At 49.3% G+C, this 27,319-nt stretch overlaps 1 protein-coding gene across 14 annotated transcripts in view; it reads right to left on the reverse strand.

The window, feature by feature from the left end:
- UBR4 (ubiquitin protein ligase E3 component n-recognin 4) overlaps positions 1-27,319 on the reverse strand; it is a 1,723,360-nt gene that overhangs the window by 1,120,855 nt on the left and 575,186 nt on the right. For all 14 annotated transcript variants that reach the window (XM_086921716.1, XM_086921718.1, XM_086921717.1 and 11 more), the window contains exons 21-22: positions 14,111-14,293; positions 13,838-13,996 (exon numbers count right to left, since the gene is read on the reverse strand). In XM_086921716.1, coding sequence (XP_086777842.1) covers positions 13,838-13,996; positions 14,111-14,293 — 342 coding nt within the window. The remainder of the gene's footprint in view (positions 1-13,837; positions 13,997-14,110; positions 14,294-27,319) is intronic.

Genomic DNA, 27,319 nt, shown 5'->3' on the forward strand with positions numbered 1-27,319 from the left:
GCAGGACGGGGATGTGGAAATAAGCGTCCTGCAAGTCAAACGCTACCATCCAGTCTCCTGGGTCCAGGGCAGCAAAGACCTGAGCCAGAGTCAGCATCTTGAACTTCTCCTTCTGGAGGAAGCCGTTGATGTTCTGTGGGTCCAAGATAGGGCATAGGCCCCCTTTGCCCTTCTTGGGTACCAGAAAGTAGTGGGAGTAGCAACCACGTCGTACTTCTGGCCCAGGAACGCGCTCGATGGTCCCCTTGGCCAAGAGGGCCGAAACTTCCTCCTGCAGAAGCCGCAATTGATCCCCCGATACGCGGTGGTGTTGCGGTAGCATGGCTTGAGGAGTCGTCTCGAAGGGGAGGGAGTAGCCCCTCCGGACGATCTGCAGCACCCACCTGTCCGAAGTGACAGTGCGCCAGTGAGAGTGGTGATGGCGAACCCTGCCCCCCACTAGTGTCACATGGGCCGAGAAGCAGGGCTAGGAGGGTTTAGAGGCGGATGCTGCGGGGGAAGGTGTGGACTGGCCTCGCCGTTGTCCCCGACCGCCTCCACGGCGATTTCCACGGCCGCCACCGCGCTGGATGTTAGTCTGCGGCGTGTGGCTGGCGGCCCGTGTGGGGGCGCCCCTTCCTTGGCCACGAAAGGAGCGAAAGGCACCCGTTTGCTGGCGCGGGCCGAGAGGCCCAAGGACTTGGCCGTAGCCCTGGAGTCCTTAAAGCGCTCAAGCGCATGGTCTGCCTTGTCGCCAAAAAGGCGACGGCCATCAAACGGCATGTCCATCAGAGTGTTTTGGACATATGTCGAGAAGTTGGCGGACCTCAACCAGGCGTGGCGCCTAACCGCCACCGTCGTTGCCATCGCTCTACCTAGTGAGTCGGTGGTATTCAGCCCACACCGGGTGGAATATTTGGCTGCATCCCGACCTTCCACAAGGGCTTGGCCGAGTTTGGCCCGTACCTCCAACGGACACTCTGGCAGCACTTCCGCAACCGTCTCCCACAGAGAATGGGTGTAGCGGCCCAAAAGGCATGCGGTGTTGGAAGACCGCAGTCCCAGACTAAGGGAGGAGAAGATCTTTTTCCCGTACTGCTCGTACCTCTTGGATTCCCTGTCTGGCAGAGCCGACGGGAATGCGGTCTGGGAATTGGAGGTCTGGATTGTGAGAATTTGGCCGGATATATGATGCTCACTAGTTCTAGTGATCACCTTGTATCAGTTCAAACAACCCTTATGGTGATTGGTTGTAAAGTCAACCTTATAGACCAGCTATCCTAGTGGTAGCATGGACAAAGCAGTCTTAGGCTAAACTCTTTTGGCATGTGAAGCCAGCTGTTTTACCACATATAACCCCTTGAATACCAAGTGAAAGGACACCACACAGGTTGTTATGAAAATAAACAAGATATTTATTAACTAACATACACCTCTGAATTCTTTATGAGTTCAGAGGGCTAAGCACATGACAATCTCTTAGGAAAAATATGTTTAAGTTGCACAAATTACAATGGTGCCCTAGGGGCACGACAAATCATATACTAAGTAAGTGGAATGTGAATGTCGATAATAGGAATGGAGCTGTCCAGAGGCGTTAGGATCGCTAGGACCACGCTATACTAACTCTAGGTAGGTACTAGGAGGCCCACGGAATGCGTGTGCAGAGTGTGAACTCACACGCGAGAAGCGTAACAGTGTCTATGGACAGTACAGTTCAAGAAAAAGGTGAGTACGGACAATCCTGACTAGGTAGAACTAAAACGACTGTGGAACTGGACACTAGGAGAGTCAAGCTACCCTTGAGCACCGAAATGCTCGTGTTACCTCACCCACGGGCTGCGGGTGCATAGGTGCCAAGTCGTGTCGGGTTCCGGCGTTGAAGTCTATTGAGCCTGGAAGAAAAGATGCTGCAGGCGGTCAGGAGGAAGATGCCCGGTGTGATCCAAGGGTGGATCAGTGAAGAGAAGAACCTGAAAGCACAGGGGACAATGTTCAAAGTCACTAGCCAGTGACTGGAGTGGAACCAGATGTTGTCGTCGCGATCAGGTGAAGGTGGACGCTTGTCTCTGCAGCCACGTGGACCAGGTGGTGTCTTCGACGACCAGGATGGAGGCACGAGCTGTCCCATGCAGGCTCTCGCTGTCAGCGGTGTCGGCTTTGGATTCGGAGTCAACAGGCCTTGGCAAAGGCAACCCACGCGGTGAGTGGAAACTGGTCTGGAGTGGACCAGGAGAGTCCGGGGTGCTCCTCTTTTGGAAGGGAGCAAGGGCCAGTTTGGAGCAACCAGACCAGCAGTGAAGATTTCGCAGTTCACCGTCTAGGAGGCCACTAGCCAGCCGGCAAATGACCAGACAACGCGTCGAGCAGCAAACAGGCAGAAAGGCCCCACGCAGATCTCGTGGATGCTGGAGGGCTGGTCGTCGGTGCAGGAGCTGCTCGGGGTCGGGGATTCTCAGTCCCCAAAGCACTTGGATGAGGATGCCTCTGAAGTCGTGCTGGAGCTAAGTGCTGCTTCTTTCAAGATGGCCGGTCCCACGTGTCTCGTCGCACCCACGGATCTCAGCTGAGCTGCAGATGTTGGTAGAGGTCGGAGAGGTCTGGGAATCCGGGTCTCATCGGGCTCTGAAATCTGGATCCTTGCAGGAAGACGACAAAGGGAAGCCGCTGGACGCTGATGGTGCCTGCTTGTGCAGGGTGGACACTCCTTGCCCACAAGGGAGATTTCTTCAGTCTTCTGTGGAGCAGAACGTCGAAGTCCAGAGTTTCTTCTTGTAAAGTTGTTCAGGATAATCTAATTTGGAATGGGACCAGCTCCTACCTTTATTCGGCTAAAGGGGGCTGTACTACGACTAGGTCCCTTCTCTGGGTGGGACCAGGAAGGGGGGTGGTTACACCCCCTATCCTTTGTCCGGTCTTGTGCCAGCTCTGGGGGCTGGAGTGCCCCAGGAACTGGTTTAGACCGGTGTATGCACAGGGACACCTTGTGTGCCCCAGGCATGTCTCATTCCTTTCAGCCCTGTCCTACCTAATACACAAAATCCTGTCTGGGGTGGTGCTAGCACCTCCCAAGGCAGGAAACCCTTTGTCCAAGCCTCCCTCGCTGGAAGGACTCCCAGCAGCAGGAGGTCAGACTTGTGTCTGTGGTGGCAGCATCCATTTTGTGATGCTGAGGCTCGATTTAACTTTAACCGGGGTTCACAGTTACATACATGTTGTGTCCCTCTAGAAGGGTGGAATGCTACCCCCGTCGCCAGAATTGGTGAGGGGGTAGTATTCCAATTCGTATGACACCTCACTCGACATGTTTTGATAATGCTATACCAAAGTTGGCAATAACCGCGAGGATTATAATGCACTTAAGAGTATATGGTATAGCGTTATCATGGAAACAGCTAAAGGACTTGGTTCCGACATGCTACAGCACCATCTCACATAATTCCAAGCACTCTGCCTTCAGGATTGATAAGGCCTGCCATAGGAGTGACTTATAGGAGGATATGTGTCCATTTTAGGGTTAAATATAGGGATACTATATCTAAAGCAAAGGGTGATTACACCACCTTGCCCCAGCTGATCCATCAGCCAGTTGTGTCAGATTTGGATGGCCAGCCAGGGGTGGCATAATACATGCTGCAGCCTCTGGTAGGCCCTGGGTGCACCTATGCCCTGGGTACCTAAGGTACACTGTACAGGGACTGATAAGGTGACTCAGTATCTAATTAGATATGCACCTAAGGTACATGGTTGTTAATTTAGAGAGAGCACAGCTAGGCTGTGGGTCTGATTAGCAGGCCCACAGCCAAGGAAAGTCGTAAACCAGTGAAGCAAAAAGCAAAAATCGGGGGTGACCATAGGATTGCAGACCCTACTCTCCTACATGGATGACCAGACTCTCGGGGGCGGGGTGGGTGGACAGGAAACATGGGTCGCCCGGGACCGGGCGGTGGCGTCTGGCCACGTTCCTATCTACGGGCGAACCTGTAGCAGGCTTGGACCAAGTGCCCAAAAGAACGTGGGTCAAGGCTCATTACAGGGCAGCAGAGGCTCGGCCGAGCTTGACTGCTGTTTTAGGACCTCAGTGAGGAGGTTAGTCCTCACGGCCGCGACGGGGAGCTCAAGGACCAAGGCCTTGGCAGCCCTCATCAACACCACACTATAGGTTGCCCCCTCCTCCGAAGCCACGGTAGGAGGGGAGACATAACCAGTGTCTGGAGAGGTGTTTAGGCCACTGGCCTCCCCAAGGTCTCCTGCCCAGTCCTCTTGAGACTGACAATCCTTGGTCAGAGGGTCCTCAGACCCCTCCCAATCCTCCTCATCACCCATCTCCTGATACTCAGGGTTGTCAAACAATGGGGCCGGTTTGTAGAAGTGAAAATCTCTAAACAGCATCGAAAGCGGCGCCGTTCCGACGTCGGAACCGGAGCAAAGGAGGAATCGGGGGCGGCGCCGCCCGAGGGCGGCGCCGGAGGCGACACCTGACGGACCGACGCCGGAGGGATGATAAGGTCCACCGGTGACGATCCAGAGCCCGAGGAAGATACAGCGGTGTCCCGTGGCACTGGGCCCGAAGGCGCCGGAAGCGTCGGGCCGCTTGACCCTGCGACGCCGGGCCCGAAGGCGCCGGCGGTGTCGGACAGTGGGGCCCTGCGGCGTCGGGCCCGAAGCACCCGACGGAGTCGGGGCCGAAGCTCCCGACCCGCTAGGGGCCCCAGACGGGTCCGCTGAGCCAGTCGGAGGAGAAAGGGACCTCATGGCCTCCGGCGTCGCGTCTCTCCAAGGGACGGGAGGGTGTGGGGCTGGACGCGACGCCCTCGACTCCGAAGGAGCCGCCTGGGCGGTGTCACCCGAACCCCCGGCCGCATCGCGCGAGCATCGGGGGGAGTCAGAAGAGCGATGACGCCTCTTCGACTTCCTGTGCTTCTTACCCGACGACGATTTCGACCCGGAGGAGTGGTGCCGACTCCCGGAGCTGTGGTGGCTCCGTCCCCGCGACCTGTCCTTTGACCTCCTGTGGGACCGGGACCTCAAACGGCGCAGGGCCGACTGCCGGAGTTCAAGTCGCCTGCGGGACCGCTCCCGCCTGGCTTTCGAAGAGAGGGCCTGACAGTCGGAGCAGGCCTTGTCGTCGTGGTCGACGCCTAGACAAGTTAGGCACAGGTGGTGAGGATCCGTGACCGACATCGTGCGGTCGCAATCCTCGCAGTGCTTGAAACCAGGCATCCCTACGGCACCGATCGGAGTCGCAGTTCAAGAAGGGATCAAAATGATCTCAAAAAGTTAGTCAAAAATTGACTAGGGTTACTGCTTTTTCCAGATCTGCGCTGGCTGACGCGGAAAAAAGAACTGACGTCAGCACGCAGAGGCGGCGTCTAAGTACTCCGACGACGTCATCACGGTGCCCACGACGGACGTGGAGCCGCAGGCGACGCCTACCGATGCGCAAGGGTACTGCTACGCAAAAGTTTCCGGATCCAGTCTGACGCCTGGGGATATTCTAAGGTAAGGAATCTTTCACTAACGTGTCTCTTTCAGATTGCAGTTGCGCTTAAGACAGCGGCAGACTAAAGGAGACGCCCCAAATTACAGTGAGCCCAGGTCAAGCTAGGCCCTCGCCAATATTGGGTAGGTGGCTCAAGTTATAGGCAGTGAAATGGATGTGTATTATGTTCCATTTAGATAGTGATGATACCAACCGCATTGCCATCCCTCTCCTCTTTCAGGCACTCCAAGCGAATCATAATGCTTGAGAGGTGAGTCCTATATGAATACAATTGAACCGTTATGAAGTTTTTTTGATAATTAGGCACAGCATGTCATGTGGTTTGTCCTTTTTTGTGTTTTAATGTTTAGATAACACCCACATCAGCCCGTGAGACACTCTCCACTGGAGTTTTAAGGTATGGAGGCTTGAGCCGGCAGGTGGCTGCTCTTTATTAGTAAACACTTCACTTTGAGAAACTAGGGAGTCTAATTTGGCACATATGTCTCTTTGCTTCTTTTAGAATTCTTGTTGATCCTGAAGAGAACCCCGCAATAGGGGGTTCGAAACGCGTCGATCCTCAGTGGTCAATTGTCAACAATTTAAAAAGATCAAAAGCACTGGATTAGGACAGGACATAATATGGCCCTAATAGTTTAGATTGTTTGAAAATAAAAAATGTAGGATTCATCTAACTATTCTACCTTGTTGAAAAATAGCATTTTTGTTGACATTTGACATATACCTCATAGGTATTTTTCTTGTTTGAGTGTGAATGTCTTTTGAATGCATGCAGCGAGAAAGGTTGGTATGGATGTGTTGTTTAGTCATGATGTTTCTGTAAATTTTGTATAAATCTGTATATTTTTTGTATATTTGTATATGTACAAGAAATGTTCTTTGAAAAAATGAAAAAGTTCTCTAACCTAGAAAAAGTGACTAAAATAAACTAGTGACGAAATTGAAAATAGACATGTTTTATTCATAAAAGCTTCTGGACTATAAATGAAATAAGTCAGCTCAGTATTGGCAGTTGTGTTGTTGCTTTACTTTCAACAGGACTGGCAGGATTCGGGAAAAAAGTAGGCAAGGTTATGGCCTGATTAATATGAAAATCTGACACTACCTTGGGCAGAAAAGTAGGATGCGTCCTGAGTACCACTCTATTAGTATGGAACACAGTGAACGGTTCTTTGCAACACAGAGCCTGGATCTCGCTCACTCTACGAGCAGAAGTAATGGCTACCAGGAACGCTACCTTCCAAGTTAAGTGTTGCAAGGAAGCCTTATGTATAGGTTCAAAAGGAGCACCCATTAACTTAGTTAACACCACATTAAGCTCCCAACGTGGAGAAGGAGACCTGACTGGAGGATACACCTTTCTTAAACCTTCCAGAAAATCCTTCACTACAGGCATCCTAAAAAGGAGGTCCGAGTAGGTGATCTTCTGTAGGCTGTGATCGCAGCAAGGTGAACTTTATTATAATTAAATTGAAGACCAGATCTCGCTAAATGTAAGAGATAAGGCAAAATCACCTGTTCCTGACCATGAATAGGATCAAAACCATTACTCTCACACCACAGAAAAAAATCGCTTCCATTTAAATCCGTAGGATTTCCCTGTAGAAGGCCGCTTCGCCTCCTTAAGAATGTGCATACAGTCAGGTTTCAACTGCAAGTGTCCATACTGGATGACTTCAGGAGCCATGCTGCCAGGCGTAGGGAGGACAGATTGGGGTAGAACACTCTCCCCTTCTGCTTGGACAGAAGATCCGGGCGACACAGCAATCTCCTGTGAGGCACTTCCGACAAATGAAGGAGATCTGGAAACCACCATTGGCGTGGCCACTCCGGGGCAATCCGAATCATCCTGGAGACGGTTTTGTACATTCTGTTGATTACTGTTGGTATCAACGGGGTCGGTGGAAAAGCGTACAGCAAGTTCTGACACCAGTCTATCAAAAGGGCATTCCCTTGAAAACCATGGGGAAACCTGGACGCGAAGACGGGGCATTTTGCGTTTGCCGCATCTGCGAACATATCAATATCTGGTGTTCCCCATGCCTGGAAAATACTGTTTGCAACTTCTTTGTTTAGAACCCAATCGCACGCCTCGACGAAGTCTCTGCTGAGGAAATCCGCCTGCGAGATGAGGGACCCCGGCAGGTGTACTGCTGTTATCGACAAGTCTCTCGCTAGCAACAACTTCCAGATGGTCTGGGCTTTTATGGATAGAGTCCTGGACCGGGTACCCCCCTGCTGGTTTAAATAATACATTGTAGTTGTATTGTCTGTTTGTACCAGGAGGGACCAAGACTGGAGTGATGGAAACAGGGACTTGAGGGCTAGATGAACAGCCCTTAGTTCCAGCAGGTTGATAGGATAGCCCTTCTCGGAGTCTGACAATAGCCCTGGTACTTGCAGAGGGCCCATATGAGCACCCCAACCTTGGAGTGAGGCGTCTGTGATCAGAGTCTGAGCTGGAGGATCTTGTGTAATCTCTTCATCCACCACGGGATGGAGTCTTTGGCGGACTGATTAAGAAGAATTCGATCCTCCCAGCACCCCGTCCTCTGTCTCCATTGATCCTCTAGGCACGGTTGCAGAGGACGCATGTGCAATCTTGCGTTTGGAACTATGAAGATGCACAATGCCATGGATCCCAGAAGAGAGGATACTTGACGAACTGTCGGGTAAGTGGATTGAAAAAGAAGTTGACACTTTGACCTGATTGATAACCACCTCTCCTCCGAAGGGCACACGTTTTCTCTTTCTGTGTCCAGAAGAGCTCCCAGGTAGTGGTTTTGCTGAGTTAGGTTCATAATCGATTTCTTGAAATTGACCTGGAGACCCAACTTGTGCATGAGGTGAAGGCATATTGACAGATGATCCTCCAACAGAGCTGGGGACGAACTTTTCAGGAGCCAGTCGTCCAAGTAAGGATATATGAAAATCTTCTGTCTCCGAAGGAAGGCAGCAACCACCACCATACACTTGGAAAACGTTTGGGAAGCTGACTTTACCCCGAATGGAAGTACTGCATACTGGTAGTGATGAACAGCTACTTGAAACCTGAGAAATTCCCGATGCCTTTTTGAGATTGGAACATGAAAATATGCATCCTTCAGGTTGCTGGAACACATCCAGTCCCCCTGATGTAACTGAGGGAATATTTGATTGCGCGCTAACATCCGAAACTTCTCTTTTCGAATGAATCTGTTCAACAATCTCAGATCGAGTATGGGTCTGAATTCTGCATAGGGACCTTTCTTTTTCACCAGGAAAAAACTGGAGTACAGACCTTGGTTTCTCTGTGGAAGAGGATCTTTCTCTATGGCTTTCATGCACAGAAGGATGTTTGCTTCCTTTTGCAAAAGCTTTAGATTTTGACGATACATTGTCTTTGGACTTATGACAGGAAGAGGTTTCTTGAATTTGAGGAGGTAGCCATTTTGGATAATGCCGATGACCCACCTGTCCTTTGTTAATCTTCTCCACTCGTCGAAGTATTACGCAATGGTTCCTCCTACCGGAGTGGACCACAGCTGCGGAGGAAGTTTCTTTTCATTGCTTTTGAGGCGGTTTCGCAGTAGAGGACTGTTGTCTGTTTCCTCCTCTGCCTCGCCCAGGTCTGCGCTGTTGAAACTGCGACCTCTGTTGATTCTGACCCTGGTTTTGCGAAGACCAATTTGACGTTTGTGCACGTTGCTGAAAAGACCTTTTGTCGTGAGGACGAAAATTACGACGACTGAAATCTTTCTTTTGCTCCAGGCCCACTGCCTTCAGAGTGTCCAACTCCGTCTTCATCTTTGCCATCTCATCATCCGCATGAGATCCAAATAATGTCGACCCGTTGAAAGGTAGGTTAACTATTTTTCTCTGGGCATCTGGCTTAAGGCCCGTGAGATGCAGCCAAGCCGACCTTCTGGAACATATGCCGTGGGCATAACCGTGAGCTGCAAGGTCCGCCGAATCCGCAGCCGCACTAATACTTTGATTGGTCACCAATCCACCTTCTTCAACAATCTCTTTCTGATCTTCCTTAGGAAGCTTTTAAGCAAACCTAGCCATAGAGTCCCATAAAAGGCGACAATAGCGGCCCAGTAAAGCCGCAGCACTGGCCACTCTCATGACAGAACCAGCTGTGTTACACATTCGCCGGCCCAAGGAGTCCAGATTTTTACTGTCTTTCTCCGGTGGAGCAGAGGAGACAGACTTAGCAGAATGGGCCTTCCTGGCTTCACCCACTATGAGAGAATCTGGTGGTGGATCTGTGCGCAGGAAAAGGGGATCTTGATCCGGTGCTTTATATTTTTTCGCAATTCTTGAAGGTCCTGAACCCACTGTTGCTGGCGTCAAGAATGTCTTCATTGCCGGCTCCAACAAACCGGGCACCAATGGAAGAAGAGGTCTAGCAGAGGACTTGTGATGTAAAGTCTCAAATATGACAGAAGACTTCACCTGAGGCACTGTCATCGTAATGTTGAATTTGCTAGCTCCATGACACAAAACCTCATTGAAGGTTCCTAAATCATCCACAGGCGAAACCCTGGAGAATGGCGTTGATGAAATCGTGGGCGAATAGACTCTGTAAGAAGACCTCGTTGGAGAGGAAGAAGCAGGAGATCTATGCCTTCTTTCAGGGATAGCAGACCGATGCCTACTGCGCTCCCTAGAACGTGAACGCCTCCTCACCGGTGGTCTCAAAGCCTCCATAGTAAGTGGTCTTTGATCAGGCCTTGGTTCCATCTTCCAGTGATGGATGCTTTCTAGCCATTTTGGAGACATGTGCACAGGTGGTGTTCTAAGCACCGGAGAGCCCTCCGGGGAAACTTGCACAATTTGTATTCCCATGAAAGAGGAAGAAGATGAGGAAGTACTCCGAATAGAATGTGGAGATCCAGAAGCTGGAGTGCGCACCTCTCTGGGAACCAACTGTCTTTCTCTTGACGTAGACTTCCTCGACGTCGAGCCAGAATGCACCACCACAGAAGAATCTTGGTGCGGAGAGGCTCTGACCACTGAAGACCTGTCCACAGATGCCCTGGACTGCAGGTCTTGTGCCGTAGACCTTAGAGGGTCATCCAAAGGTCTTGACGCTGACTCAGACTTCGACAAAGACCTATGAGAGGTCTGAGAGGCTGATCTGGAATGTCTTGACGCCGACCTCGGGACAGGTGGCGGAGACCTCGACGTCGAATTCCTCGACGTCTAACGTTTTCTCGACGTCGACAGGACCTTTTCAAGTCTCGAGCCCGAGGCATGCCTCGACATCGAACCATGTCTCGACGGCTACCTTGATCGTCTCCTTTTTTCAGGTCTCGACGTGGTACCTTCATCTCTCGACGTCGACCTCAATTTATCTCTCGACGTCGACCGCACTATTTCCTTCGATGCCGAATGTCTTACTTTCTACGTCGTCTTCACAGCAACCGACACCAGATGTCTCGACGTCGACAAGCTTCTCGACGGCGACCTCGATCTCCGCTCCGACGCCGACTTATGCCTCACTGGCGAAGTCTTCGACGTCGATGCAGTTTTCTCTGGTGTCGACGGCGATCTAGATTTGGACGCTGAACTCACTTTCTTCGACGTTGACGCTTCCGGATGTCGTTTTTTCTTGCTTTTACCTTCAGGAGAAGCAGATCTTCGACGTTTTGTCTGAGAAAAAGGCCTTCCAGATGACAATACACATTTTGCCCCCTTCTCAAGACTGTCCTCTCTCTCTCCAGAAGCCCCAAAAGCCAAATCTTTTCTCTTTCCTTCAAAGTTCTGTTGGAAAGCTTGAGGTAATGATAACATTTTTCCACATCATGTGTGGAAGGTAGACAAACCACACAAACAGAGTGAGGATCTGTTTTAGCCATCTTCTTCCCACAGGAAGGACAATTATAGAATAAAGGTGGCATAACTGACAGAAAAGGTAGAAAAACACCACCAATAGCAAATACTGTAAAAAAAGACAGGAAAAAAATAAATTCTGACTGGAAACAGTCAAACTCAGCCGAGCTCAAGTTCCAGGTTCCTCACAGAACAAGCCGGAAAAAAGAACTGACCTAACTGTCATCTGTGGGGCATGATGGGAACAGAGTTCCCCTGGAGGCCTTAACAGCAAAGTGTTCAGATTCGCTGAGGCCTTAAAGGCAAGGTGTCAGTCTGATTTTCTGTAAAGGGATAGTATTTCTTTATGCAGCCTTCTTAGGCTAATTGCCTTTTATTACAGATTCTTTGATTAAAATAAAAGGTTGTGTTTATGGAATGCATTTTAGGCTCATGCCTGTTTATTGCATTGTTTATATGGTTTATTTTCATACTGCAGAAAGTATGTAATGATGGCTTTATTAGCCTATAGGTTATGGTTGGGCTGCATATTATTGGTTTATACATGTATATGTTTATAATTTGTTTAGTACTATGTATTATTTTTATATATTTACACATATATATGTATTTTGTTATGTGTTCCGGGTTCCCGCTTATGGGCGGAGATTATTCAGTGCTTAAGACAATTAATGAGTATCCCCTGGAAGAGAAGCATCTGCTTTCTCCTCTAACAAATGGTAAAAGTTAAACAGCATACACAAGGTTGGGCTTGCATAGCTCCTAAGAACTCAGAATTGCTTATACAGGAGTGCCATTTTAAAATCACTGCCGAGCCCAGAGCATGAGAAACTGTATCAAATTAGTCCACTTCGGTTTCCATGCAGTCCTTTCCAGCATCCATGCTGTCATTGCACAAATCATAAAGGGACTTGTGCATGTCATCAGGAAGGGGGGGAAAAGCAATATTTCATGTAAAACATTGTAGGTTCCTCAAAATTAATAGGTATGAATAAAGTCTTTACCACCTTTCTAACCACTGCAGAAAACCATGATTGTTTAAAATACGGCATAACCATAGAACAAGGCAACTCAATTCACTGGGAAACATGCAGGCCACTGAAATCCTGCAGGTCCCTCAAAGTGCGGATACGTGTCAAATAGAGGTAGATGGTTGTCTACCTTGCTTTAGATGTCCTCAGTTTACCAGACGTTCTGTAGCATCTGTATCTACTCAAAATATAAATTGTACAAGGTAATCTATCCTCTTGAGGGACAATATCCCGAAGTGCCTCTTAATAATTTTTTTTACAAAAATCAGATTTACTCTTCGTTTTGGCTCATTCAAGAATTTTCAGTGTCATGGATGTTGATGGTGCCAGATGCAGATGTGTGGTCTGCTTGTTAGAAAGTGACAAAAAGACCAGCCATATTGGTTATAAATGCAGCACTAGAGAAGTCAAAATATTAGCCACAGGCTTAGCTCCGCAGTCCATGAAGTAAAGCTGTGATGACTAAAGTGGGTGAAACATGATTTCCTTTAAGGTCTGAACCACTTATGGTGAGGAGGAAGTTACCTTTATACCATCAGGAACTTCCTAAGTGACCGCAATGGTTAAGGCTTGGATAAAGAGATTTTTCTCCCCTTCGATCTCCGTCTCTTCCTTCCATTGTTGGAAGCATCTGCTGGGGCTCGCAGTCTTCCTTCTTTTTTTATGGTGTCATAGTGGAGAACTACCCGTGGAATTATTTGGAGTAGAACATTCTTGAGGGTGAACAAGACTGACTATTCATGAAGGCCAGCATATGCTTTGACATCTTTACCTAAGTAGCCCTTGGATTATTTTAGGCACAGAGGTAGGAGCCAGTGACCGACACAGAGCATCAACAAGTGACACGGGAATTAAACCAAAATATTTCAAAGGGAGACAATGGAAAAAGCAACACATGTTGAGACTGGCCAGGAATTCTCCAATGCATCTGATGAGGTAACGAAAACAGCAATGGATGTCGCTGGTGCCTGAGCTCCATGTGCATACTGAACACATCACTTCAAGTGGCATTACATGAGGTCATTCTGGACTCCAAAGGGCACTCGAGTTCAGGTTACAACGAATGGCACACAAAATACATTGCAGTCTCATGCCTGACTCAAAGGTTCAGTTAAGAAGTTTGTAGGAGCGGATATCATTAGAAAACTCACAGGCTAGGACTAGATGGAGAAAGTAAACACGCAATGGAGATGGTGTTTTAACCAGAGGGTGGTAGTCAGAGTATATAATATTGCATCATCAACCAATAAAGAAACTCCTATCAATGTGATCAAGTTAAAACGTAAAAACTACTTAAGGTGTCCTGAGTAGGCACAAAGGAAGTAGGGGAAAAAAACAACATAAGTTGAGTAAACTTTATTAGTCTGTGAAATTAATATATTGTACTGATTCTAAAAAGCAATACTCTCTTGCGTTCACCCTGATGGAAACTAAATACCACCACTGCTAAAAGCATTTTGCTGATCCTCACACTCTCACCCAAAGTATGAAGTGTAGGTTTTACCTTCAGTCCACAGACGGCCAAATAATCTTCTTTGCAGGGGTTCCCAGTCAAGCTCAGCACTGTAAAGGGGACTGGTGCAGATGCCAGGCGAGTCAGGGTCAGTTTCCTTTTACTGGAGTCTGCTTGCTTTAACAATGCAGACAGCTGTAGTACTGTAATCTGAAAGAGACATTATGCTAGAGTTTAATCTTCAATAGTTCTACACTGTAACCCTCCTTCCAGATCACAAAATTTGCAGCATATTAAAGAAATATGTTCCTTCACAAGCCTAACCTTGCCCTTCTCGTGGCTGACCGCCAAATGTTGCCGACGCCCATGAGGGGAAGACAGCACACACATTGCCACACGACGGAGAACATGAGCACTGATTAGCTGACGGATGGTTTGGCCCTGATCCCCGCTGTAATTCATCCGGACATTCTCAAAAGCACCTTCTTGAGAGCCTAGAGTTGGAACCTAATGAGAAAAGAGGGAAACAAAAAAAACTTGTCATTTTAAGTCTCTTTGTGTAGCATGAGTGCACTCCTCGTGAAAGGGGCCAAATGTGCCTTAGCAAAGAAATTTTACATTTTAAATGTCACAAGGTCTCTCATCTCGGAGTACTCACCAAACTAATTGAGTTGAATTTGCGCCCCTGAGTTGAGGTAAGTGAACAGCGGAGCGCAGCAGCACATTCCCAATATCAACACCTGTGGGGCTATTCCCACATTATTACTTCTTTACCTGGAAAGCTGAGACCAGTTACTTTTTAATAGATATTTAGTAATTTATGTGCTACAGTGCATAATTCCCATTCTAAAAGTGAAACATTCTGTATTTTAGTGCATCTTCACTGGTAGAGGGGGTAGGGGAACTACAGTAGATATTGCACTGTGTACTTTTTTATTGAGCCAACTTCTGGATGTGTTCAACGTCGGGTAATACCATTTCCTTCCTTACAATAACTGATTGTTCCAATTTATTTGCCAACATTTGTTTTCCAAGTTCCTCCAAGGTTATTTTGCCTTACACCCCTGGTTCCTCGATGCAACATTGGAGGACGCTCCTTCTCACACCTGGTGGCCAAAGCTTGGAACGACCCTCCCCTGCACCTCAGGGCTGCCTCCTCGCTCCAGCAATTCAGGAAAGGACTCAAGACCTGGTTGACCAAATGAAAAAGAGGACAACAAAGCAGCTAGCAACTCCAGACACTCATGGGTGATTTGTCGTGCTTTATACATCCTTGATTGATTAATACATCAAAAAGGGAAATGAAAAACTACTAAAAAATGTAAACTTGTTTTGTTACTTGCTCCCTTCCACTGGATGGCTAAAAAAATGTCTCTTGATCTCTAAGATGGTCCAAAGAATGAATACAGAGCTATGAAATCCCTCAATAGCTTCCCACCCCCATGTAATGCAGCAAGCATCTATCTGGAAGCAGCAGTTTTGGAAGGATGGCTGGTAATGATCAGAATATCAGCTCTGAAAAAGAAATGTCTGGCTTATTTCCAAAGTCATTTTGGAGACTCAGAAAATCATGCACCCTGGTTTGAGTTATGATTATGGTATTGTCTTTCTGATATTAAATGATGTATCTGGTTTGAAAAATTGGTAGTCTAAGCGTCTGCTTCTTGGCACTGTGAAGCAATATTTGCCTTATTTTTAATAAAGATATGGGCAAAAGGCAAAAACTGTAAATTCACCAAGAAACGGCAAGAAATGGAAAACAGCTAAAATGTCCAGGAACCTTTAAAAAAGGACTATAAGTTTGTTCCCAAAACAAATCATAAGAATTTATATAAATATATGCACTGAAAATAAACAAAGGTTACAGAGACATTATAGTGAGGCTCAAGTTTCACTCACACAAAACCAGAGAAATTTAGCAATTATAGTTAGCTGATCTAACTATAACTCACTCCCCGCAATGCACTACTTATGACTTTACATATTACCTCATTTCCTGGAGCAGTAAATGGCCCTGGGGACCACCACCCCCCAGGGCCGGCTCCAGCAATGTGCTGGAGTGGCCACCCCTAAAACATTGCAGTTTGCTATGGCATCGCGGGAGTATTGCTCCCGCCATGCCATAGCAAACTCAGCTTCGCTTCATGGGGACGAGAGCATATCATGTCATGAGTGATGTAATATGTGAGGTCAGAAGCAGTGCATTGTGGGGGCACGAGTTATAGTTAGCTCAGCTAACTAAAACGGCTGAATTTCTCTGGTTTTGTGCAAGTGAAATGTCAACCTAACTAGAAAGTCCCTGCACCCTTTATTTTTTTCGGTGAATTTCTATGGTTCTTTAAATGATGTGGCGAACGAAACACATCTGGGGCGGACACTTGTCTGTACAACTTGGTGTCGGTGTCATAAAATAATGGAACTGTGAACTTGCATCTCCAGGAATTCATTTCAAACTGTGTTGGTGGTCCACACCTGTGGTGTCTCTCCTCTGGACTGCAATCGGAGGGAACAGGATTTGAGATATATATATATATATATAGATTACTGAATCAACTAAGAAAAGTAGTGTCTCTTCGTGATTTCAGCTCAGACACGGGGTAGTAATGGGAAAGACAGACCTCAATACAGTGTCGGTAACGCTTTTACTGGTGGATACAGTATCTGCCTGTGGATTCATCACCTTTTGAATTACCCCCAGCCAACATTTCGCAGAAATTATTTTCTTAGCTCTCCCACGTCAACAAGGACGTCATAATAGCACGGCTCCGATTGAGACTCCGTATGACGTCATCGGAGCCATAAGAAGTCCTCGTCGGCGTTCTGACGTCAGTTTCACTCATTTTTTTTTTCAATGCCCTCGAGGCAAACGGGCAGACCGGCGTACGAGTTACTTACCTTCGGTAATAATGTATCTGGTAGAGACGATTCTAGCCGCAGATTCCTTAATGTAGAATTATCCTCAAGCGTGAGATAGGATCCGGAAAACTTTTTGCCACAGCATACCTGCGCGCCGGGGGGACTGCATCACGCGACTCTGCCCAGGCGATGTCCGCGTACGTGACGTCAGCGAGGTCACATAATCCCACCCCCGCGCGCCTACATCAGTTTTTTCCTTTTCCACGCCACAATGCGGAGCCATCAGACAAAACTGTCACAGTATAGGAACAGTGTGCGAAAGAGAAGAAAAAGTAGAAAAAGAAATGGTGAGGAACAACACCATAAAGAGCAGTGGCAGGTACTGCAGCACCCACAGGCAGGTTAAAGAATAAAGAACAGAGCCCAGCCCTGAGCAGCAACCCTGCCACTATGGAGATAGCCCCCCTTGGAGACTAGGAACATATGTAAAAATGTCATGATAACATGTAGCAGGACTACAACCCCAACTAAAAACAAGGAAGGGAAACCAGTCCGGGAAAAACCAGGAACAGCAAAACTCCAAGACAGCCCCGTCACAGAGTGTGACAACCCTCATAAGGAACAAAGGACAGAAGCACAGCCAAAAGACCCCAACCTAGAAGATAGCAGAGGCCAAGAACCACAGTAATAAAGGGGAGGGGGGAGGGGGAAGCGTGGAAGGTAGGCCCCAACCTGGAGCAACCAGAGAATAAGGGCACCGAAGTACCTATAAACCTATCTTCCATTATGCCAAAAAGGGAGGAAAAGGAACAAATAAACAGGACGAACATCCTGTCAGAAAGAAGGAAAGAATGTACTCATAGGTGAAGTAAGCTCCCACTCCGGGGAAATATCTAAGCAAGCAACTGGCCTCTTGCAGACCCTCGAATTTGTCCACTGAGCCGAGTATCTCTCCTTCTTCCTGCTCCTGCCGGGACTCATCCTCTTCCAGCAGCCTCTGTGCTTCCCTCCTGGAACACTGCTTTGGGATCGGCGTTGGTGGCGCCCGCCGCGGCATCGGAGACAATGGAGCCGGCGTCGAAGGATAACCTTCAGAAACAGGAAACAGCGGTGAACAAATCCAAGACGGTGCAGAGTAGACATCAGACAGGGTTTGAGGATTTGGAATCTAAAACCTTGGCGCCGGAAACTGCCAAGATAAAGCCATCGTGTAACAGTTGTGGTGCACTCGATTTGATATTACTCCAAATAAACACAGTACGCAAAATTAATCAATGTTGGTGTGCTCACTCTGAGGTGGTTCCACCACACCACAAGTTCTGAAAGAAGAGTTAGACTAGGTACTTAGCTGTCCTAGACAGAGTGTGCACTACCTCTATCACTCTGCTGAGAGTGTATTCACATGATACTTCAATTATTTAAAAATGTGAACAAATCTTTAGAAATTATTCAATATAAACATTATTTAAAAATCAGTGAATCCAACAAATCCTGATAGAACTTCAATTCAAAGATGTTCAATGCTTCTTTTTATTCGGAAGCAAAGATTGAAGAATGATGCACAGCTTCAATGTACATAATACATTCTTGTTAGACATGAAGATGACCATTCCCAATGCATTTCAGTTGTGTCATACACCGTTCTTTAGGGGAAATCTACAACAAACATGTGCCTAATAAATAAACAAATATAGTTTCTCATTTAAATAATAACTGTGCTGGACTTTCATTATTTGGGAGAACAAAACAATACTGAGTGAGTAAGTAAAGCTGTAAATAGAAAAAAATTAAGAGGCAAGCTAAAAGTATTAATGATGCCTTCAGTGAAAACAACTATGTGGTATTATTAGAGGTGAGCATCACGATCCATATAGATGAGTCAGAGTAAGGAGAAAATGAAAGAAAAAGTGCAACAAAAGATAACCATGCCACCAGTCTCGCGAACAGTGTAGCTACTAGTGCCATTGCGATTAATGCTAAGGTCTTTCTACCCTTTTCTGCTGAGAGCCTCATTAAGTTATTGCTTGCTAAAGAACAAGTTACTTACCTTCGGTAACGATATATCTGTAGGAAACATAAGTTAGTTAGATTCCTTACCTTAGAATAATCCCCAGGCGTCAGACTGGATCCGGAAATACCCCTGTGCATCGGTAGGCGTCGTCTGCGGCTCCGCTTCTGTATTCGGCGCCGGGATCGCGTCGTCCGGGTACTTAGACGCCGCCCTCGCGCGCAGACGTCAGTTATAATACACAGCTTTTCCGCGCCAGAAATGCAGAGCCATGATAAAAACCGACACTGTTGCCATGAAACTAGGGCCCTGAAAGGGATGACCTTAACCCTAGATATCAGTTTGCAGAAAGGGGAGGATGGGTGGGGCGGTAAGGAATTTAACTAACTAATGTTTCTTACAGATATATCGTTACCGAAGGTAAGTAATTTGTTCATCTAAAAGAAGCACGTTAGTTAGATTCCTTACCTTAGAATAGATTCCCCAGCAATACCAACCCCGGTGGTGGGTCTGCAAACCAAAATCACACCAGAAAGTCCTGCAGAACGGAACGGCCAAAGAAGCCATCTCTCCGGACTTGGCTGTCCAGGCAGTAGTGTTTAGCAAACGTGTGCAGCGAGGCCCACGTAGCTGCCTGAAAGATGTCCTGCAAGGGGACTCCCCCGACCCAGGGCAGTAGAAGCCGCCGTGGTCCGAGTGGAATGGGCCCTCAGCCCAACATGAGGTTCCTTCTTTGCCAAGGAGTAGCAAACCTTGATGCACAAGGCGACCCACCAAGAGATGGTTTGTTTGTGCACAGTCGGTACCTTCTTCGCGCCCACATAATCAACAAAGAGCTGGTGATCCACCCGAAACTGGCATGTGCGATCCAGATAGAAAGAGAGCGCACGTTTTGGGTCCAGACGGTGGAGCCTCTCTTCCTCTTTCAAGTGATGCGGAGGCAGAAAGAAGGTGGGCAAGGTGATAGACTGCCCGATGTGGATGGCTGTGACTGCCTTAGGCAGGAAAGAGGGACGAGTCCTTAAAACAACCTTATCCGGATGGACAGAAAGGAAAGGAGGTTTAGAAGAAAGAGCCTGGAGCTCACTCACTCTCCGAGCAGAGGTGATGGCAACCAGGAATGCAGTCTTAAAAGTCAGAAGACGAAGTGGGCAATTGTGAAGTGGCTCGAAGGGAGCGTACATCAAAAAAGTCAGAACCAAATTCAAGTCCCACTGAGGCATCACAAAAGGAACAGGAGGAAAAATGTGAGTGATGCCCTTCAAGAATCTATTTACAACCGGGAACCTGAAAAGAGAAGGCTGATCAGGAAGCCTTAAGAAGGCTGAAAAGGCAGAGAGGTAGCCCTTCAGAGTGCCCAGAGCTGAGCCCTGCTGGGCAAGAGAAAGAAGAAAGAGGAGAACCTCTGAAAGAGGGGCAGAAAGGTGATCCACAGCCTTTGCTGTGCACCATACAACAAATTTGTTCCACCTGCAGGCGTATACCGTTTTTGTGGAGGGACGCCTGGCTGCCAGAATGACATCACAGACTTCAGGAGTCAAGTCAAATGGCCTCAGCTGCCGCCGCTCAATCTCCACGCATGGAGGTGGAGACTGGACAGGTTCGGGAGGAGGACCGTCCCCTGCTGCTGCGACAGAAGGTCCTCCTGAAGAGGCAGACGAATCGGGGGATCAACTGACATGCTGAGTAGCTCGGGATACCAGTACCTTTGCGCCCAGTCCAGAGCCACAAGGATGACTTGGGCCCGGTCCCGCCTGATCTTCTTTAGCACTCTGGGCAGAAGTGGTATAGGCGGAAAGGCGGAGTACAGACCGCAACTCCACTCGCGACGAAAAGCGTCTCCGAGCGAGTGCCACCTAGGAAATTCCAACGCGCAGAACTGATGACATTGCGCGTTCTCTTCTGTGGCGAATAGATCTAACCAAGGCTCTCCCCACTGCCGAAGGAGGCCTTACGCCAAGTCCGAGTTCAGATGCCATTCGTGATACATCATGCACCGACGGCTGAGTTCGTCCGCCCTGGCGTTCAAGGAACCTACCAAGTGTTGAACCATCAGGGTGACGCCCTGGTGTTCAAGCCATTGCCAGAGGCGCAGAGCCTCCTGGCAAAGGGTCCACGACCCCACCCTGCCCTGTTTGTTGCAGTACCACTTGGCGGTGGTGTTATCCGTGAACACCTGCACTACACTCCCCCGGACAGAGGGGAGGAATGCCTTCAGTGCAAGCCGGATCGCCCGCAGCTCCAGAAGGATGATGTGGAGCCGGGACTCCGCCGGAGACCAGAGGCCTCTGATCTCCGCCTCTCCCATGTGGCCTCCCCAACCCTGGAGGGACGCGTCCGTCACAACTACATGCTCCGGTTGGGGAAGGGAGAGGGATCGGCCGCTGACCCAATCGCGGTCCGTGAGCCACCACTGCAATTGTCTCGCAGTGCCCTCCGAGATCAGGACATGGTCGGACAGGTTGCCCTGATGCTGGGCACACTGAAACTACAGAGCCCGCATCCGCCACCTGGCGTGATACACCAGAAGGATGCAGGAGGCCATCAGCCCCAGAAGCCGCTGCGTCAACCTGACCGAGACTCGGGATAACGGCTGAAAGATCGGAATCAGAGCCTGAATATCCCAAACCCGCTGTTCGGGAGGATAAACCTGAAACTGTGCCGAGTCCAGATCCCTCCAAAGAAGAGGAGCTTCTGAGAGGGACACAGGTGTGACTTCGGCACATTGATGGAGAACCCCAGCAGGTGCAGGAGGTGGCTGACGACTGTCTGGGGCGAGCCCTCCAACAACCAGTCGTCGAGGTAGGGGAAGACTGAAACCCCTAACCTGCTCAGATGAGCTGCGAAAACCGCCATCACTTTCGTGCACACCCATGGGGTGCTGGTAAGGCCGAAGGGGAGCACGGTAAACTGAAAGTGCTCGTGGCCTACCGTGAACCGCAGGTAACGCTGGTGGGCCAGCAGGACGGGGATATGAAAATAAGCGTCCTGCAAGTCCAATGTTACCATCCAGTCTCCTGGGTCTAGGGCAGCCAGGACCTGAGCTAGTGTCAGCATCTTGAACTTCCCCTGCCGGAGGAAGCCGTTGACGTTCCGCAGGTCCAAGATAGGGCGTAGGCCCCCTTTGCCCTTCTTGGGTACCAGAAAGTAGTGGGAGTAACAACCACACCCTACTTCTGGCCCAGGAACGTGCTCGATGGCCCCTTTGGCCAAGAGGGCCGTAACTTCCTCTCGTAGAAGTTGCAAGTGATCCCCCGGCACGCAGTGGTACTGCGGTGGCATGGCTGGAGGGGTCGCCTCGAAGGGGAGGGAGTAGCCCCTTCGGACGATTTGCAGCACCCACTTGTCCGATGTGACGGTGCTCCAGTGGAGGTGGTGATGGCGAACCCTGCCCCCCACGGGCGTTACATGGGCCTGCAAGCTCGCACTAGGAGGGCTTTGAGGTGGATACTGCAGGGGCAGGTGTGGACAGGCCTCGCAGTTGTCCCCGACCGCCGCCACGGCGGTTTCCACATACGCCACTGCACTGGACGGCAGTCTGCGGCCCGTGGCTGGCTAAACGTGTGGGGGCGCCCCATCCTTGGCCACGAAAGGAGCGAAAGGCAGCTGTTTGCTGGCGCGGGGCCAAGAGGCCCAAGAACTTGGACGTAGCCCTGGAGTCCTTAAAGCGCATGGTCTACCTTGTCGCCAAAGAGGCGAGGGCCAATCAAACGGCAGGTCCATAAGTGTGTTCTGGACATCAGCAGAGAAGTTGCCGTATCTCAACGAGGCGTGGTGACGAATCGCCACCGTCGTTGCCATCGCTCTGCCCAGTGAGTCCGTGGTATCCAGCCTACACCAGATGGAGTACCGTGCCGAATCTCAAAACTCCGCAAGGGCTTGGGTGAGTTTAGTCCAGACCTCCTCCGGACATTGTTGCAGCATGCCCAGGCGATGTCCGCGTACGTGACGTCAGCGAGGTCACATAATCCCACCCCCGCGCGCCTACATCAGTTTTTTCCTTTTCCACGCCACAATGCGGAGCCATCAGACAAAACTGTCACAGTATAGGAACAGTGTGCGAAAGAGAAGAAAAAGTAGAAAAAGAAATGGTGAGGAACAACACCATAAAGAGCAGTGGCAGGTACTGCAGCACCCACAGGCAGGTTAAAGAATAAAGAACAGAGCCCAGCCCTGAGCAGCAACCCTGCCACTATGGAGATAGCCCCCCTTGGAGACTAGGAACATATGTAAAAATGTCATGATAACATGTAGCAGGACTACAACCCCAACTAAAAACAAGGAAGGGAAACCAGTCCGGGAAAAACCAGGAACAGCAAAACTCCAAGACAGCCCCGTCACAGAGTGTGACAACCCTCATAAGGAACAAAGGACAGAAGCACAGCCAAAAGACCCCAACCTAGAAGATAGCAGAGGCCAAGAACCACAGTAATAAAGGGGAGGGGGGAGGGGGAAGCGTGGAAGGTAGGCCCCAACCTGGAGCAACCAGAGAATAAGGGCACCGAAGTACCTATAAACCTATCTTCCATTATGCCAAAAAGGGAGGAAAAGGAACAAATAAACAGGACGAACATCCTGTCAGAAAGAAGGAAAGAATGTACTCATAGGTGAAGTAAGCTCCCACTCCGGGGAAATATCTAAGCAAGCAACTGGCCTCTTGCAGACCCTCGAATTTGTCCACTGAGCCGAGTATCTCTCCTTCTTCCTGCTCCTGCCGGGACTCATCCTCTTCCAGCAGCCTCTGTGCTTCCCTCCTGGAACACTGCTTTGGGATCGGCGTTGGTGGCGCCCGCCGCGGCATCGGAGACAATGGAGCCGGCGTCGAAGGATAACCTTCAGAAACAGGAAACAGCGGTGAACAAATCCAAGACGGTGCAGAGTAGACATCAGACAGGGTTTGAGGATTTGGAATCTAAAACCTTGGCGCCGGAAACTGCCAAGATAAAGCCATCGTGTAACAGTTGTGGTGCACTCGATTTGATATTACTCCAAATAAACACAGTACGCAAAATTAATCAATGTTGGTGTGCTCACTCTGAGGTGGTTCCACCACACCACAAGTTCTGAAAGAAGAGTTAGACTAGGTACTTAGCTGTCCTAGACAGAGTGTGCACTACCTCTATCACTCTGCTGAGAGTGTATTCACATGATACTTCAATTATTTAAAAATGTGAACAAATCTTTAGAAATTATTCAATATAAACATTATTTAAAAATCAGTGAATCCAACAAATCCTGATAGAACTTCAATTCAAAGATGTTCAATGCTTCTTTTTATTCGGAAGCAAAGATTGAAGAATGATGCACAGCTTCAATGTACATAATACATTCTTGTTAGACATGAAGATGACCATTCCCAATGCATTTCAGTTGTGTCATACACCGTTCTTTAGGGGAAATCTACAACAAACATGTGCCTAATAAATAAACAAATATAGTTTCTCATTTAAATAATAACTGTGCTGGACTTTCATTATTTGGGAGAACAAAACAATACTGAGTGAGTAAGTAAAGCTGTAAATAGAAAAAAATTAAGAGGCAAGCTAAAAGTATTAATGATGCCTTCAGTGAAAACAACTATGTGGTATTATTAGAGGTGAGCATCACGATCCATATAGATGAGTCAGAGTAAGGAGAAAATGAAAGAAAAAGTGCAACAAAAGATAACCATGCCACCAGTCTCGCGAACAGTGTAGCTACTAGTGCCATTGCGATTAATGCTAAGGTCTTTCTACCCTTTTCTGCTGAGAGCCTCATTAAGTTATTGCTTGCTAAAGAACAAGTTACTTACCTTCGGTAACGATATATCTGTAGGAAACATAAGTTAGTTAGATTCCTTACCTTAGAATAATCCCCAGGCGTCAGACTGGATCCGGAAATACCCCTGTGCATCGGTAGGCGTCGTCTGCGGCTCCGCTTCTGTATTCGGCGCCGGGATCGCGTCGTCCGGGTACTTAGACGCCGCCCTCGCGCGCAGACGTCAGTTATAATACACAGCTTTTCCGCGCCAGAAATGCAGAGCCATGATAAAAACCGACACTGTTGCCATGAAACTAGGGCCCTGAAAGGGATGACCTTAACCCTAGATATCAGTTTGCAGAAAGGGGAGGATGGGTGGGGCGGTAAGGAATTTAACTAACTAATGTTTCTTACAGATATATCGTTACCGAAGGTAAGTAATTTGTTCATCTAAAAGAAGCACGTTAGTTAGATTCCTTACCTTAGAATAGATTCCCCAGCAATACCAACCCCGGTGGTGGGTCTGCAAACCAAAATCACACCAGAAAGTCCTGCAGAACGGAACGGCCAAAGAAGCCATCTCTCCGGACTTGGCTGTCCAGGCAGTAGTGTTTAGCAAACGTGTGCAGCGAGGCCCACGTAGCTGCCTGAAAGATGTCCTGCAAGGGGACTCCCCCGACCCAGGGCAGTAGAAGCCGCCGTGGTCCGAGTGGAATGGGCCCTCAGCCCAACATGAGGTTCCTTCTTTGCCAAGGAGTAGCAAACCTTGATGCACAAGGCGACCCACCAAGAGATGGTTTGTTTGTGCACAGTCGGTACCTTCTTCGCGCCCACATAATCAACAAAGAGCTGGTGATCCACCCGAAACTGGCATGTGCGATCCAGATAGAAAGAGAGCGCACGTTTTGGGTCCAGACGGTGGAGCCTCTCTTCCTCTTTCAAGTGATGCGGAGGCAGAAAGAAGGTGGGCAAGGTGATAGACTGCCCGATGTGGATGGCTGTGACTGCCTTAGGCAGGAAAGAGGGACGAGTCCTTAAAACAACCTTATCCGGATGGACAGAAAGGAAAGGAGGTTTAGAAGAAAGAGCCTGGAGCTCACTCACTCTCCGAGCAGAGGTGATGGCAACCAGGAATGCAGTCTTAAAAGTCAGAAGACGAAGTGGGCAATTGTGAAGTGGCTCGAAGGGAGCGTACATCAAAAAAGTCAGAACCAAATTCAAGTCCCACTGAGGCATCACAAAAGGAACAGGAGGAAAAATGTGAGTGATGCCCTTCAAGAATCTATTTACAACCGGGAACCTGAAAAGAGAAGGCTGATCAGGAAGCCTTAAGAAGGCTGAAAAGGCAGAGAGGTAGCCCTTCAGAGTGCCCAGAGCTGAGCCCTGCTGGGCAAGAGAAAGAAGAAAGAGGAGAACCTCTGAAAGAGGGGCAGAAAGGTGATCCACAGCCTTTGCTGTGCACCATACAACAAATTTGTTCCACCTGCAGGCGTATACCGTTTTTGTGGAGGGACGCCTGGCTGCCAGAATGACATCACAGACTTCAGGAGTCAAGTCAAATGGCCTCAGCTGCCGCCGCTCAATCTCCACGCATGGAGGTGGAGACTGGACAGGTTCGGGAGGAGGACCGTCCCCTGCTGCTGCGACAGAAGGTCCTCCTGAAGAGGCAGACGAATCGGGGGATCAACTGACATGCTGAGTAGCTCGGGATACCAGTACCTTTGCGCCCAGTCCAGAGCCACAAGGATGACTTGGGCCCGGTCCCGCCTGATCTTCTTTAGCACTCTGGGCAGAAGTGGTATAGGCGGAAAGGCGGAGTACAGACCGCAACTCCACTCGCGACGAAAAGCGTCTCCGAGCGAGTGCCACCTAGGAAATTCCAACGCGCAGAACTGATGACATTGCGCGTTCTCTTCTGTGGCGAATAGATCTAACCAAGGCTCTCCCCACTGCCGAAGGAGGCCTTACGCCAAGTCCGAGTTCAGATGCCATTCGTGATACATCATGCACCGACGGCTGAGTTCGTCCGCCCTGGCGTTCAAGGAACCTACCAAGTGTTGAACCATCAGGGTGACGCCCTGGTGTTCAAGCCATTGCCAGAGGCGCAGAGCCTCCTGGCAAAGGGTCCACGACCCCACCCTGCCCTGTTTGTTGCAGTACCACTTGGCGGTGGTGTTATCCGTGAACACCTGCACTACACTCCCCCGGACAGAGGGGAGGAATGCCTTCAGTGCAAGCCGGATCGCCCGCAGCTCCAGAAGGATGATGTGGAGCCGGGACTCCGCCGGAGACCAGAGGCCTCTGATCTCCGCCTCTCCCATGTGGCCTCCCCAACCCTGGAGGGACGCGTCCGTCACAACTACATGCTCCGGTTGGGGAAGGGAGAGGGATCGGCCGCTGACCCAATCGCGGTCCGTGAGCCACCACTGCAATTGTCTCGCAGTGCCCTCCGAGATCAGGACATGGTCGGACAGGTTGCCCTGATGCTGGGCACACTGAAACTACAGAGCCCGCATCCGCCACCTGGCGTGATACACCAGAAGGATGCAGGAGGCCATCAGCCCCAGAAGCCGCTGCGTCAACCTGACCGAGACTCGGGATAACGGCTGAAAGATCGGAATCAGAGCCTGAATATCCCAAACCCGCTGTTCGGGAGGATAAACCTGAAACTGTGCCGAGTCCAGATCCCTCCAAAGAAGAGGAGCTTCTGAGAGGGACACAGGTGTGACTTCGGCACATTGATGGAGAACCCCAGCAGGTGCAGGAGGTGGCTGACGACTGTCTGGGGCGAGCCCTCCAACAACCAGTCGTCGAGGTAGGGGAAGACTGAAACCCCTAACCTGCTCAGATGAGCTGCGAAAACCGCCATCACTTTCGTGCACACCCATGGGGTGCTGGTAAGGCCGAAGGGGAGCACGGTAAACTGAAAG

Source organism: Lissotriton vulgaris, chromosome 5, assembly GCF_964263255.1.
Source record: "Lissotriton vulgaris chromosome 5, aLisVul1.2, whole genome shotgun sequence".
In the NCBI taxonomy this organism is placed as follows: Eukaryota; Metazoa; Chordata; class Amphibia; order Caudata; family Salamandridae; genus Lissotriton; species Lissotriton vulgaris.